The sequence below is a fragment of the Plectropomus leopardus genome, chromosome 7, assembly GCF_026936395.1.
Source record: "Plectropomus leopardus strain MGB_pleo_1.0 chromosome 7, ASM2693639v1, whole genome shotgun sequence".
NCBI classification, from domain to species: domain Eukaryota; kingdom Metazoa; phylum Chordata; class Actinopteri; order Perciformes; family Serranidae; genus Plectropomus; species Plectropomus leopardus.
Window position 1 is genome coordinate 18,125,794 of NC_142182.1, and position 16,865 is coordinate 18,142,658.

At 39.3% G+C, this 16,865-nt stretch overlaps 1 protein-coding gene across 1 annotated transcript in view; it reads right to left on the bottom strand.

The window, feature by feature from the left end:
- cdh13 (cadherin 13, H-cadherin (heart)) overlaps nt 1-16,865 on the bottom strand; it is a 368,162-nt gene that overhangs the window by 62,697 nt on the left and 288,600 nt on the right. The window contains exons 10-11 of the mRNA XM_088080115.1: nt 4,450-4,632; nt 4,117-4,370 (exon numbers count right to left, since the gene is read on the bottom strand). Coding sequence (XP_087936241.1) covers nt 4,117-4,370; nt 4,450-4,632 — 437 coding nt within the window. The remainder of the gene's footprint in view (nt 1-4,116; nt 4,371-4,449; nt 4,633-16,865) is intronic.

A 16,865-nucleotide genomic window follows, 5' to 3' on the forward strand; every position in this document is an offset into this window, starting at 1 on the left:
GTAACGTTTCAACCATTTTTTCCCCATTTAAAGGGTTTTGGGGGAGAGTTTTTTCTTATCTGCTATGAGGGAACAAGAACGGAGGAATGTTGTGAGCTGTAAAGACATCTGAGGCAAATTGTTATTTGTGTTAATATTTGATCGTTTTTCCAATCAAATATGATTTGGGGCGACTAGCTAACCATAAACATCTGCTTTAAATTTCTCTTAAGTATGCCCTTCATATGCATTACATTTCACTTGCAAATACAGTAGGTCACATTACAGAAGATAAAGACACACTGTGACTTCAACTTCCATTTTTTAACATCCCATCTTGACAGACTCCTTGTGATACAGTATCTGACAGTTTTTTGCCATGTTTCCTTTTATCTACTTTATTCACTCTTCTAGTGATGAGCGTCACCTGATTTTTCTGAGTGTATGATGACCAACACCTGCAACGTGACATCAGCTAAAATGCCACATGAAATTATGCATTAAGCCAAAGCATGTCAAATATTTCATTCCCTTTCTCTCGCTGGAATTTTAATCCTGTCTGAATGAGGTCCGGGTCTGATCTGGATTGTAGCGCTGTCCAGAAATGTCACACATGGCAGATTTGCACAGGTTTAAGAACGCTGATGGCCGCTGCAATTATTATAAATCACAGGAGGACCCCAGGTAACAACAGTTCTGTGCAAATAGGGTTTAGCTGCTTAATGTAATTCAAATGTTATATATATTGTGTGGCTCAAATCTAGCAGAAGGCAAGTTTGTGTCCCCTTGTTTTGCTGCATGCTGTTTCTTTTCAAAAACTGAACTGACCAGGCTGTTATATGAACTGTAATTGAAACACAAGGATGCACGTTTATGTACATTATTCTTGTTGTTAGAGAATTAAAGCAGGTTTTACAATAATACACATAAAATCACGAATAAGTGTGCTGGGCAGTCTGTTGCTAAATCTAACCAGCGAGTCACATAGATTGTGCTCCATGTCAAATGCATTTGACCTACGCATCCCAGGTCATCCCCAAACACACTTGCACATTTTGCAGAGACAGACAGGGAAGGAGAGAGGAAGGTAAACAGATATCTCTTTTTTTTGCTATTTCATTCTGTGCACGCTCTCTCCCTTTATCCACCTCTCCAACTGTCTGTCTTTCACAGTGTCCTCAGCCTGTCTGCAGGTCACAGTTATGACACTTCAAAGTCACTGCTACTGGTGAAATGTCAGAGGATAGAATGACAACAAACACAGAGGCCATGAAATAAATACAGAAATGGATGCTGAAGATGAGAGGAGCTCAGCAGCAAGGATAAAGTTAGAGAGGTGCAGGTATATGACTTGGAAGATCAATCAAGGATGCAAAGAAGATGTCGCTCTCCGTAGCTATAGTTAGATAAAATGCCACCAAAATCTTTGGAGAAGGCTTTTAAGTTATCAATATGGTTTAAAAATCAAATGCAACTATATAAAAAGAAATGTCTGTGTGTCAGAAAAAGACATAAGCAGACAACAAACTATTCAACCTCCTAACCTAACCTGAACCGTTGTTTAATGACAACAAACTATTGAAAGTTTAGTCTTGCATCAGTCGTGAGTTTATCTGTTGCCAGTTTTTCTGTTCTGTTACCACATCCTGCCATCTCCTATTCAGGAGCAGCAGGATGTGATAAATAGGTTTCTGAAGACCAAAAGCTGCCGAAGGACAACGTAGGAAGTAGTCGAGACTGAATAAGAAATATATGAGACTTCATATTTGGTTAGGTGGAAACCTGTGTGTGTGATGAAATTGTTGAAAGAGGCAGTTTGGCTTTAAACCTTTATATCCCCATTTCTGCGTTTTAAATTTAGGTGCAATCAACTCTCAATGATACCGATTTCAAACACATATCTACAACTACTGGATGGATTGCTATAAAATTTGGAACAGATATCTATGGTGCACATAGCTGAATCAAAATTGGTGATCCCTGGCTTGATAACACTTTGGTCCCTTTAAGTCCCTCTACGGAGATGTTTTATATGAATATACTTTCCATTTTGTTTTGCATGATTTTCCCACGAAACTAAAAAATAAACTGGAAGGAGGTGGGTTAGAACTCTTTCTCCCCTCAATAAGAAATTTAGTTGTGATAATTTGTGCTTTCACTTTCTGCTTTCTGCAGCGCTGCTCTTGTTCGGTTAAATGGTGAAAGAGCGGTGCACATAAAGATGGATAATATTAGCATTAGAGGAACAATTGGAGAGATTCAACCAAAGGCTACATATGTAAGTCTCAGTCAGACCCCGTTTTAAATAAGGAGTCTGTTGGGCAGCAAAATTGGCAACTAGCAGGTTTATCAGAATGCTAAGTGTAGTTAGCAACTGTAAAATGTTGCTGGTCAGCTTGTAGCCTCATTGGCAGTGGCTGGCACAGTGTTAGTGGTTGTGTAATATACAAAATGATCTGCCATGATAGGTTTTTGGAGACAGTTGAGGGAAGTTCCAAGGTCTGATTTACATTCAAAAATTGCACACTCAACCATGGTTGCTATCAAAACTTTCACTATGCAAATGCTAACTCTCCTCTCTGTAGCGTGGATGTAAAACAAGATGATTGGATACACTGTGGGAGGCTACACCCCAGTATTTTTTGGGTTGCTCAGTGATGCATACAACCAAAATGGTTCAACTGAAGCATATAAAAATCCATAGCTGTAGACTTTTGGTCTAGTTAAACTGTGCATACCTCAGATATTGTAAACAAGTGTGCTTAAGCTGTGACTATCGGTTGGCTTTGATCTACACTTTTAACTTTTTTTTTCTATTTAAATTTTCCTCAATTTCTGGTTGCTTTTGATGTGCAAAATTGTTTGGATTTTAAATCAAATTATGACCATTGACTAAGGTTATGATAACTGTCAAGGCTAAATCAGTAAAGGCAACCGCCAAAATACAGACAGACCTCAGCCAATCACATGAAACTACTGGATATAGATTTAAAATAAGCTTGTGGCCTTAGGTAGTGTTCAATGAAGCATGTACCGTGATCTTCCCAGAAACCAAGAGCAAAACAAAAAACACCCTGTCATTCAAATATTCAAGTAGCGTGCTTCTACCACTGAGCAAAATATGTATTCAGATAGCAGTTTGTGCTCAGACTTACTGAAATATACAGGGTCATGTGACCTGTCTGGTAATCTCCGACCGCCGCTTGTCAAAGCTTTATGGGCTCAGGTTCTGACTCCTATACAACCTCCAGTGTAACAACTCCATGTTATGTAGCATTTGATACTGACACGGTGTCTACGCTTTACAGCACATAAAGCAGCATCAATAATCTAAGCATTAAAGTCACGATCCGCTGACTTTTATTTCCCTGGGTCTTTATTATCCCCATGTGTTTACTTAACACTACTTTTTTACATGATATATAACTCCAAGGGTGCAGAAAGAGAGCAATCTAAATTGAGTACAAATTAGGCCTGAAAGCCAATAAATGCACTGATGAGTTTTCCATCTTGTAAAAGGAAGCGCAGCACACGCTATGGGGCTCCCTCTGGCAGCAAGAGGAATAATTTTTATTGTAGCACATAGTGAAACTAATAGCCTTCCTGTTATGATGATGATATTTAAGAGAAGGCTTTTTCTGTAACATAGTTAAAGTTAATGAGCTGCCCCGCTCTGTGACTTTTCCGTTGGCTAGGGTGAATGGTTTGACCTATGCCAGTAAATTGCAGATTGCCAGGGCAATATCTCTCATCTGTTTACACAACAGAGACAGATAAAGCAGCCCTAACAGACAAAGAAAACATTAGGGATGGAGGGATGAAGGGGGTGGGAATCAGATGAGAGATATCTGAAAGCTCACTCATATATGAGAACTGCACTGTATGAGACAAAACTTACTGCTTCTCAAAGAGTCCCATAAGCAAACCAAACCTCTAAAACTAAAAGAATATCAGGAAGCTAATTACTGGCAATACTAAGCTTGTCAGCTACTGCAAACAACATTCAATGCCACAACACAAACAAACTCCATCCTGATCTTCTAATTTTCTTGCACAAGAAAAGCACAGAGTTGCAGCCCCATCGCTTTTACTTCAGCTTTGGTCTTTTTCCACATGATTTTATATCAGGCTCCTTACCTGATGCTCTGTATCTGTAATATATCTGGATCTGTGGCATTGAGAGAGGCCACAAAACTGCCCAAAGGGATGTTTTCCATCCTGGTGACCGTCAGGGGGTCGGGGTAAAAGACGGGGCCCTCGTTGATGTCCAGGACTGTGACGTGGACTGTGGCTGTGGAGCTGGGGCCATAGCCAACATCAGCAACCAGAGCATCCTCGTTCTCCACTTTGATGAGTAGTGTGTGGAACGCTGTGGCCTCGTAGTCTAACGGCTGAAGGGAGAAAATGAGTGTGACTGTAAAGGCATTATGATTATAACTGCAGCAAATGAATGCATCGGGCATTCTTTACCTTGACAACAGACAACATTCCCTCATTATTGTCCGGGTTGGTTTGGATCTCAAAGCTCAACGTAGGATCTCCATTAATTATGGAGTATATCGCTCTCCACGCCCCCGTGTCTGGGTCGTCCCTGTCATCTACCGTCAGGTTGACCACCACACCCGTCGAGCCTTCGTACACATACGCCTCAAACTGAAAGAGGAAACAAACATATCATTATAAGTAAGAAGAACGCACCGAGAATACTGAAATCTAAAGATTATTACACAACAAATCAGACTGGACTCAGACAAAAATGATGGTATAGACAAAGACTGTCTGTGAAGAGCTGATTTAGGTGACTGTGTTTATACTGGATGTATGATTGCATACTCAGTCAACAGAAAGTGGGTTTCCATTCACCCTAAAATTGCGCTAATTGAAACTGCAAATACAAAATACGCCTAATGGAAACACATCAATTTTGACATATACATTTATATATACATATACATTTTTTCCCATATATCGTGAAAAAATGTTTTTACGCTTGCATGAGTTGGTATTCCAGGCGATTTGAAAAAGGCATATTTTGCAAAACTGCAATAGAAACACTTTTTTTGCTTTCATAGCTCATATGATGTGTAGCAATGGGTGGCGGTAATTGTGATATTATGGATACCAACCACCATTAAACTCAAAGAAGACTAAAAGTACATCAAAGTCACATGACATTCTACAAAACATGACTCGGTATGTGTGGACGAGGAAGAAACCGAGATATTCTTAACTTTATTTAAGAAGAATGTTATTGGAATGTTATTACGAGAGGGTAAATTGCATGACCTTGTGAGAGAAGCCCCATAATAAAGGTAGGGTAAGGGTAAAGTTCGACTCTAAATTGACTGTGTTTATTTTAATGAGATTTCACACATTTCCCAGGTTAAAAGCTTTTTTAAAAAAGCAACTTTTAAAAGCATTCTAGCAATTCTGCTGATGGCAATAATGCACATAGATGAGTATGTGCCAAGAATCCAAACCCTGAGACTGCAAGCAGGATGTTAAGACTGTTAAGAATGCAGGTTTAAATAATTCAAAAGATTTGGCCTTGCAGATGTTCTATGAGGATGGAAAGGCCCTCAATGTGTTTGTTAGATGCCGCTGGATCGCACTATGCATTCATTAGAAACACTGAATGTAAACATAAGTTTAGTTTGTTTCTAAGACAAAGGCACCTTTACAGTAAGTTTTTATGTATTTCTGCTAGGTCGCTCCCAGTCATTTTAACATTATACAAAACATTGATTGACTGAATTGATTTTAGGGAGGAACCGTAAGTAAAGCCTCTTATGTTCGACTATTTTCCGTCCTCTCATTTCATCTTGCATTAGTTTTCTGCTCAGAGATACAGTTGTATAATGCCAAAGCTATTTTTATACTCAAAAGCCTAAAGTGGAAAGAAAGAAAAAAAGAAGGCAAGACGGAAAGCAAGCAAACCAGAAAGAATGATAATCATGTGAAGAAATGTAACAGTAAATCGACTGTCGAGTGCAATATTCTGCAGTCAAATCCAAGAAAAAAGCATTTGCCTAAACTTTCATTCATATGACTACTAAACATTATACAAATCACAAAATAAACATCCTCCATTGCGGATTCTCCACAGTGCATCTCATTTATCTTTGAGTGTCAATCACTCTGCACCTCTCTGCTCATTGTTGGCAGCAGGCCTCAGATTCCTATCAATGCATTCTGCCAGCAAGGCTCTCACTAAAGACTACATCCTGAACAGGGGAACCCTTGCAGAGGCTTCAGGCAGGCAGAGGCAACTCTGTGTGTGTGTGTGTGTGTGTGTGTGTGTGTGTGTGTGTGTGTGTGTGTGTGTGTGTGTGTGTGTGTGTGTCAGGACCATAATGGTGTCGGAGCTTACAGTGTAATCTTTTAGACACAGAACACTCTGTTTAAGGATAGCACTGGTCCAGCCTAGATTACTGCGTCTCCTGTCAGCCCACGGTATTGTTGTTTCACAGATTACCCTCTTACCGCCTTACACTGCCTGGCTCCATGCATTTATCTGAAGAGACACAAACATTGATTTCTTCTTGTTGCTTTCTTTTCTCCCTTTTTTTTATTCATCCAAAGCTTGTTTAAAAAAACACATTGAACCATTCACAGTCATTTAGGGCACACAGGATAGAAACACAATGTTCTTTAAAGAAGGAGGTTATGTTTGTGCCCACATGGTCATTGTTGGCCCTTTTGTCCTGCAAGCCTGCGGCAGCCTGGTACAAAAGCATCATGGGAAAATTAGGAGGCTGTGGGAAACATAAAAGTCCCAATGCTCATTTTTTAAACAAGTGGGATGTACTGGATTTTATATTTAAACAGCAATTGCTGTCGCTTTACTGAAGAACCCTGAAGCAGTGAAAACCATTTTACAAACATTACCTACATGCCCCCACTGCAAGACTCAAAGACACAACACTGTGATCAGAGACAAAAGCACGTCATTGGCATTGCCACGCTCATCATTCTCCTCTGGACTTCAAACTGCAGATAACACTCAAATGCAACATTTGCAAGCTCTCTCCTTCCCTCCCAAACACATACACACACACACACACACACACACACACACACACACGAATACAGGACAGACATACAGACAACAGCCAGCCAGATTGGGTTTAATCATGTGGGGCAGTCATGCGGTTGGAGGAAACGCTGTATTCTGTGTGATGTGGCCACTGGGCTCCTGCCCTGCCGCTGATAAGGCCCCAATTCCACCTGGAGCACAAAGCAACCAGTCACCTGAAAGACTAGAAGGAAATGACTAACTACGAGGCAGAGCTTCCAGCCTGAAATGACTTAAACACATTGAGAAAGAGAGGGGAGAGATGGCAAAAGACGAAGAAAAAAGGCCTGCCTTCAAGTTTGCTTTTATCCATGTGTGTATGCGTGTGTATGCGTGTGTATGTGTGTGTTTGTGTTGGCTGTTTTCTATCTAAGACTCCCAGGCCCAGACAGAGAGCCAATTACAGTAGTGGGTCCTGCTCACTTCTCTCTCTGAAAAAGATGACCACCTGACCGGGGCAATGGGGGCCAGAAGTCAAATAAAGTCACCTGCATGCAGACACACAGACACACAGACACAGACACACACACACACACGCACGCACACACACAAACACAAACACACACACACTGACACACATGGAGCTTAAACAATGAACATACAACAACACACACATTGATGTAGGCACATTAAGATAGACAGACAGAAAGACAGACAGACAGATAGATAGATAGATAGATAGATAGATAGATAGATAGATAGATAGATAGATAGGCAGTCAGTCCGACAGATAGGGAAGGAAGGAAAGAAAGAAAGAAAGAAAGAAAGAAAGAAAGAAAGAAAGAAAGAAAGAAATATGGAGCTGACAGAGGCTATAAATCACAGAGCCCTGTATGTCAGACATTTAAGATTCCAAGGAGTAAAAAATACAGTGTGGCATTGATTTTCTGTTTCCCCATCGCCTTGTATGCCTGACTTTTTCAATAATATGACCCATAAATCTTCAAGATAATGTCATGCTGCCAAAACATAATTGGCTGACAATCATTTGAGCCACAACAACTTAAGAAGAAAAGCTAAATATATGGATAATGTCAAGTTTCAGCTGACACTTTACACACTGTTAATGTTGTGTTTGGGATATTTATACCTGTGAGTGAAATGATGAGTTTTGTTTGTAACATGTCATGAGTACCAGCAAGACCTCAATCCATGTTTCATGTGAACCTGCTGTAGGAATGTTATGCCACAGCTTGATGTGCCTATCCACTAATTGATCTGTTCTTAAAAAATAAATGCATAATGGGGGCTTTTTTGCTTATTAGGTCTGCATGTTTTATTCATTGATCTATTTATTTTTTCTAAAAATCTCATATATCACCATTTTGCAAACCATGCTGCTGTGGTTTAGAAATATCTATGCATTTTTACATTCATAAATTCTTTTTGTTAAAGCTGTACTTTTGCTGTGAAAAAAACAAACAACAAAAAAAGCTTCTACATTTATTCTGTATAACCATGAAACAATAATTTACAACTGATGCAGACCTTATGTTCAAAATGGATGCCACGACTTCAGCATGTGTCAAAAGTTTAATAAATCTTCTTTTTCTCATAAAATACAGAAATTGTCAGTTTGTAAAAAATGTATGTGAGTACTGTAGTGGGATTACAGTAACAGTGGCATTGGCATTTGAATGAGCATGGCTGAATAAACTCTGCATTTTATCAGGTGACAAGTTTACAAATTACCTTTTCAATCTGCTTCACACACAATTGAAACATTTTCTTACCATTAAATCATATCTGTAACCCCACTGATAAAAAGCTTGTATATGACATTACCGATCAACTAATGTGACTGTCAAGAAACACATCGTTGCACCTGTTATTGAAAATGAGAGGAGGTGAGGACGTGCTACGAGGAGGTGAGGAGGTCCCTGGAGGAGGTGCTGACTGCTCACTGTGTGAACACATCCTAATGAGGACAGTGCATTTCTACTGCTACAAAATGAGATTAAATGTGAAACAAATGAAGAAACCCAACAGCAGATTCTGGTCACTTTATCAGATATAGATTATTAATATTTATTACGAAAAATTGAGCTGTAAGTTTCAATTATCCCACTTCAGATACTACCATGGAATAATAATATAGGCAGAGTGATAACCTCATATTATTATTTTCTACCATACTATAATTCACACAGCAGGTACCACCTGCTAGCTAATGGAACCTGGTGGCTGTAGATGTAGCATTAATACATACTGACACACACACACACGCATATATATACTGTATATATATATATATATATACATATATATATATATATATGCCATTCATAGCACCGTAGCAATTACAGCCATTTATTCCATAGAGCCATGAATTGCTCTATGAATGGAAATGTCATTCTGTCAGTTGATCAGCAGGTCCACCTCTTTGGTTCAGAAGCAAATACAGTATCTCAGCAACCACTTAATGGATAACCATAAACTTTGTAACAGATATTGATTCCCTGACTTTTTATCTATCGTACCCCCAACTTGTGGTTTTGAGGGAAATAGCTCAATAACTATTGGATACACCATGGAATTTGATGCACACATTCATTTTCTGCAAAGACAGGCTTGTGCTACTTTGGTGATCCATTCATTTTCTGTTTTCTAAAGCCATCAGAGCATAAATGGGATTGTCTGATACCATCATACTAATTGGCTAAACTAACAGACTGGACACAGTGAACATACCTGCTAAACATCAGTATGTTAGCATCTAAACGCTCAAAGCACAAACTACAATGTCCTCATACAACGATTTGCATATTTAACTGATTAGGGCCCCATGAATGACGTTACATAATTAAAATAAAGTTGTGTATTGAATGTAAAGTTATGTAGGTTCAGTTTTGGCAATTGAAGTCACTTGGTTAAGTTTTAGGAAAATAAACATTGTGACCACGTCCACTAATTAAGTAAGAGTTCACTTGGTTTCATGCTGTTCCAAACACAGGTCTTCAGGGGGTAAAGTCCTGTGTTTGTTTGCCTCCTGAGACAGCCTTTTGCTCTTTATACTACTTTGTTCATTACTCCCATCTGTGTGCATTGGTCAGGTGATCTCAGCCTGCCCAATTACATGGGTTATAGATGGATAGTGGTACATTACTTTTCATGTGTATGTTTCTGTGTATATACGTATATGTACTGTATATGTATATGTACGAACAGTGCACGATACCAACCTGATGGTATGATAGTGTAAGAGCCATTATATAATAATTGCTGGTATCAATCTGTGGTACAACAAAAAATGTAATTTGTGTAACCCTTATACTACCATTGCAATTTATTTACAGGACCAACAAGGAACCAATAATAAAATAAAATCAACAACAAAATTACACTTCAGCCTGTGACTTGATGTTTTAGAAACAGTAAGAGCACATTTGCCAGACAGACATGGTCCCCACTCACTCGCTCACTCACTGTGGGATGCTGAGTGGATGCTATGTGATAACACTAAACCTCAAAGCAACCTAAAGGAGGAAAACATCTGCAAACCAAAGCAAAACAGCTGGTTGATTTCTTCAAACATAATGTAACAACAAGAAACCTGAATTTCAACACTGTCAACAACATTTACTGTATCTCTTCTCAAACAGATGGACGTGCAAAGGAAACATGGAATTCTGGCAGAGGGCCTAAGAAAGAGATGTGAGGCCTTGGAAGAGTATACACATCTGTCAGCTTTACCGAGTAACACTAAATGCTCTCTGCCTCATTAGTACTACTATGGAAATTGCCTCCTATTTCTTATACAGGCTTTTAATTTGTCTTTCATTGCCAGCTGGCATTGTTTGCCTTTTACAAACCACTGACCAAGACCTTTTTCTTCCAGTCTGTCTGCTGTGTGCAGAGCAATGGCCAAAATAATGATGAAGAAAAAAAAGGGAATAAGATGGAAAGACAGAGAAAAATGAGAATCAGGTTTAAGAGTAAGTAAAACAAAATGAAGTGGTTGTTTTGAATGTGATACCGGCAACTATAAGCCATCAAATATATCAATCTAACTTTTCTATCTTGTTCTGTCCCTCAAAGACACACAGAGTAAATACATGCATACTATTGCAGTCAAGTAAACACATGTACACTCATCATATTCTTACAAATAGTACACAGCACCAAACATACACACATTCACATGGACAGAGGAATGGAGATCAACTTATTTTACTCCTGGATGTCTGTCAGATTGTTATGAATACAGATGGCAGTTAGGGGCTGCACTGACAGGCAGCCAGACAGACAGTTGAGCAGCTGTTCGTTTGCCCTAATGGAAAGTACTTTGTGACACGTCCCCGTTGCCCTAAAGATTTTCTCTGAAAGGGAACAACAGAGGCCCATCACATTAAACCTCCTGAGACAAGACTATGCCGCATAGTAGCATTTGCTCCTTTGCCTCATTGAAGCAAAGTGGCGCTGCAACCAAGGCATATGAAGTTTGTTTTTCTTGACCTGTGGTTACTTTTCCAATATATCTTTCTGTACATTTATCCCTTTTCTGAACATTTATCCCTTTTTGGAAGTCCATCTCGTCTTCTCCGCTACTTTTTAGATCCTTCTGAAGCAGTTCTTAGAAAGCAGTATAAGCTGTCTACTGTAAATGGATAAATCCTAACATGCTATCTGGGAAATGATGTGGCACCTTCATAATCACATAAAATATTTAAAATTTCAATAAAACTTTGCATGATGAGGCCATGCAATACTTTGGTATTTCTCGTCCCATTTGTAATAACAAAACACTTAAAAAACTTAAACAGGAATCATGGCCATTTCCAAGCAGTCATTTGTCCTTCCTTTCACTCTCAGCTGAACAAGGTGCAGACAGAGCACAAATGTGGGAAAAAAGGCACAGTTTTCAATGTACCAGAATGAGGCTGAAATGAAACCGGGTGCACGTGATCACTCATCTTCCCACACAATCCTATACACAGTGTCTGTATAGCAGTGTACCTCTCTGTCTAACCCCCCAATCGCTTTTTACCCTCCCCCCTAGCTTTAATCCTGCATACAGAAAGTGTGCCTGGAGAGTTAATGAGCTTACCTGTGTCTTTATTAAATTTGAACAGCTTTTGCGCAGCCCGCTTCTAAAGATAGATTTTCGATGAATCTGACATTCAGCAAAGCAGCTTTTCTACCTTTGTGGAGCATGACAGCCCTCATATTTGTCAATGCAACTGAGTTTAAAAAAAATGCTGGCACACAGTGTATTAAATAACCACATGCTTTGAAAATGCTGAGAGCCATTCAAGTGTTACAGCTGATAAGTTACATTGGATAGCATCTGACAGTCCCTTTCCAGTGTTCTCCAAACTGGAGTGTCCTGCCTACAGGAGTTTTGTAACTTTCCAAAACCAACCAATTGACAGTCCACACTGCTGAACCTACTCGTGTGCTCCCCTGTGAAAGTAAGAATTTCCATTGTGTATTTCAACAGTGTACATTGTCTACCAAGCAGACTGCTAAAACGCTCACCATGAATCGTTCTGAAGAAAAAGTCCTTGAAAATGCTCACCTTTACAACTTCCCACCTTTTAAATTTTAAATTTGCAAAGCTGGTATTTAATACACGGCAAGAATTATATAACAGCCAACTGTGGAGCTCATCCTCTCTTTTTGACTACTTTATTTTGACTGTTTGCTTTTAAACGTCCTAAACAACAGAGATATATTTATTGTTAATTTGTATAAGACAACTTTTGGATGATATAATGCGTAAATCTCGTCTACTTCTTTGGCAGCTTGCATCATTTATGGTACATCTACTCAAAAGAGTCTGACAACAAATGCAATAAGATGCCTGTCAATATCGGCAAAGCATTTTAGTGATGTACAGAAAATTTAGTTAATACTTAAGCCCTCTGCTAACTTAAGCCAATGGATCATTTTTATGTTAATACAGCAAAAATTAGCATCCCAGAGTGTCCTCAGCCTCACCATAGACCACCTCACCGGGAGGAGAGCTGGCAGCAGAGACTTGTCCCCACTCAGTGGTTGCAGCAACACAAATCAAGTCACCATAGACCCCAGCTGCAGGGGACTGCACAGCCCATGCTCCCAGCTACATCAGATCACAGGTTAGACTAGTCTACAAAAACTGTTTCAAAATGCAAAATAATGGAATTGTGATGTGATTTTTTAAAATCATGGTTTACTATTGAAATTCAGCCATTAATCACAATAAAAAGGATAGCTTTGACAAATCTAATATGGTCAACACTTTTGCGTGTTTGATCATATCCTTTTTGTTGCACCAGAACTCAATGGACAGCTCCTTTAAAATAAATTGTTAAATAAATATATAATAATAAAAAATAAATAAATAGAAAACTGCTAAAAGCTTGCAGCCTTTTTAAATAAGCTCATTGAGAGCTTATGTGGAGACATTTAGATGGCCTTGTGATTTCCAACACAGTGACATTCTGCTGAGCAAACTTCACAATTGTGGAACAGCACTCTGTTGCAACTTCAAGTGGTCTTTCACACTTATTTCTAAAGCCTCTTCACTCTTTATCGTAGAGACTGGGGGTGTCAAGAGGCATCACGCTATTTTCCACATCTGAATAAAATGACCTGTACATACTGTAAGCTTCTCAATTTACTTAACTGTTTTATGCAGCACGATTGCTTGTCTTAAAGTAATAAAAATAACCTCACGCATTCACACTTATTAAATACAGCATGATGAAATAACTGAGCAAATGAAGAATGAAGTTAGTTGCAAATGCAAGCAGATGTGACCTTATACTTGGATGAGAAATACTTTAGCAAGGGACATTTTTCTATGCTCGAAATTTGATTCTTTATCCGGGGAAAAAGCTGACCAGCCAGCATAATAATATTTCAGACCGTAAAAGTTTGAAGGACATCTCACCACATCTCACTCTAACCGGATCTGTTTGTGGATTTATGCGCCAAATAATATCCACTCATACACAAACACAAACACAAACACAAACATACACACACACACACACACACACACACACACACACACACACACACACACACACAAACATGTACCTTCGTCCTTTGAAACGTAACATACAGTGCACAGAATCATCCCTCATCCCTTCCTCTTTATGACAGAGATGCCTGGCCAACTGCGCCACCGTATCACCCAGGGTAAGCACTGTGTGTATCTCAGAGCTAGTGAAGCAATCATGCAAGGCCCGGACTAATCCGTGACACCCGTTAGCCATCCCCCGAGACAGACCGGCACTGACAGGGCCCTGCTGCCCTGTGCCTGATGCTACACCCATCACTGCTAACGTCTTTATCAGCGGGACAGATGGATTGCAGGCGAGCATATTCTCCTGGTCATCATAGAGGAGGGGAGGGGAGGAGAGGAGAGAGAGAGAGAGAGAGAGAAGGAAGGCACACAGAAGGACAGCCAGGCACAGAGAAAGAGTGCAAAATTAAATGAGGAAAAAAAAACAAAAAAAAAAAGAGAGTCTAGCTGTCAGGGAGTTTGAGTGACAGGAGTGATAAAGTCCATCATGGTCTTGTTATGAGGAACAGGGGGAAATAGGCCCAGTCAGACATGGCACTGAATTAGCAGAGCCAGAGAAGAGAGGGGGCGAGACGAGTAGTGCAAGCACAGAGGAAGAATATGAAGAGAGGACTGGGATATTAGAGGAAGGACGAAATCACAGAGAGGGAGACAAAACTTGAATGATGTGGTAAAATACAAGGGCATGCTAGCGTCCACTCTAATACAAGCATCAACTCTTAACAATGTCCACAGAAGTCCCCCATTACAGTGTAGACAAGACAGTGTAATATCAAATTCAGCATTGCACAAAAATCCCACAGACAGTGTACCTAACAGTTAGAATAAACAAATGGAGATAATATAAAACTCCAGTTTTGTAAAATTCACCAGGAGAAATATTCTGTCTTCATTACAGGAGTATACATATCTGGCCTTTCAGATGACAGAGCTACCAAGGGATTCCATATCATCTTTTTTCTCCTCCTCATAAAAACAGGATTAGACCCTCGCTATAAAAATTAATCAGGTCAGAGCCCAATCCCCTACAGAAGCAAAATGTAATAAATTTCAGAGAAAAAAAGGATACCTTAGCTTATGATTTTAAAAATGGAAGATAGATTACACTGAATCATCCATCCTTAAAAAGAACTTACTAAGGAGAAAAGAAATGGCAGTTTGGCATGCTGTTCAGCTAATTCTTACATCTTTTATGGAAGGCTTTAAGCGTTCGCTATGTGTCCATATTTCAACATTGCATCAGTGATTATCGGTAAAGGTCGTTTTGCAGCAAAGCAGCTTCTCACTTCTAAAGAGCTGCTTTAAGTCAAACTGGAATTTTAAAAAATTAAAACATAAATATATTTAGAGCTCATTATATGTCCTTCGCATTTGTTCTGAGTAATGTAATCTACTTAATTTTATCAAAACTGAGGTACAATAAAAAAGTCATTTTAATTTAATTCGTTTTGTAGAGCCATGATAGCTTTCTCATTAGGGTCATCCAGGGGCCATAAAATTTGTCTCTGACTGACAACAGCTGCAATATTTGATGGGTCCAGAATCCGTGTGGGCAGGCACTATAAACATTGTCTGTAATTTCACACACCACACTGGTGTTTCTTCAGATAAAAACATACCTGTTCTGACAAAAAAAACTTGATGATAACTTGTGATAACAGTTATGTAATGACATCACAGAAACTAGCATATGACATAATCTAGCAACAGTGTCGAACACTGTGGCAGGTAACCAGCCCACCTTGTTGTCCATTGCTTGGTGATTTATACTTGTGATTTGCTGCGGACACGTTACACAGACACAGGCAACTCTAGCTCGACGCCCTTCCTTTGTGTTGTTATGTGGGACAAACACATAATAACATGAAGGAAAGGGAACGTCTATTGAAATCAGTGCAAACCCAGTGAGGTTGCACATGAACACCTCCCAAGAATAATATAATTAATATTGTAAATGTAAATGGATCATTATCTTGAATTGCAGTACATAACCAGTGCTGTGTGCTTGTTGATGAAGGGGAAACAACGTGTCTTGTACGGAGCTTACAGCACATCTCTTAAATGTCAGTCAACTGCAACAATGGAAAACACCCACCCAGAAGGCTGACATTCAAAAATAGCTTTATCCTCTTTTGAAAAAAGAAAGAAAATAAAGCACAACAGCTGCTGTATAATTGTTCATATTTCCCGACACAAAAAAAAAATTAATTTCCACCATGCTGCTTGTTGTTCGACAACATGATGAAGGCTAGCAACAGAGCTGCTGTATGTGTCCTGCGTCAATATTCACATGCTGCTGAGGCTCTACAATGGAGGAAGCTCCAAATGGTTAATAATAATTTTAAAGCTAACACAAAGACAATGAGATATCAGTGCAAGAAATCATTCTACATTTGATTCATCCCTCTCACTATTTGATCATGCAACAAAAGGAACAACAGCTAATGACAGCATATCTACTGTAATCCAGATTCAGAGGCTGATAATTATTCCTTTTCAAAGCTTGGAACTGACGCTCACTTGTTTTATCATTCCTTTACATGAAGTATAACTTCAGCAACTTCAATGCAGAGAGATGAATTAGGGGGGAAAAGGAGAACAGATTCCCTGCTGGCTGATCTGAGGATGTTCACAAGAGTGGAGTGGTGGTCTGAGGCAAAGACTTCACAAGCTATGAATAGCTTTCCTCTCTGCATAGAGCTGTGGTAGGTAGGTCTGAGGAAAAACAGAGGCACCTTACGTGGGGATTATGTTTGCTGAATTCAAACATAATGTCAACTCTTAAAACCCAGCAAG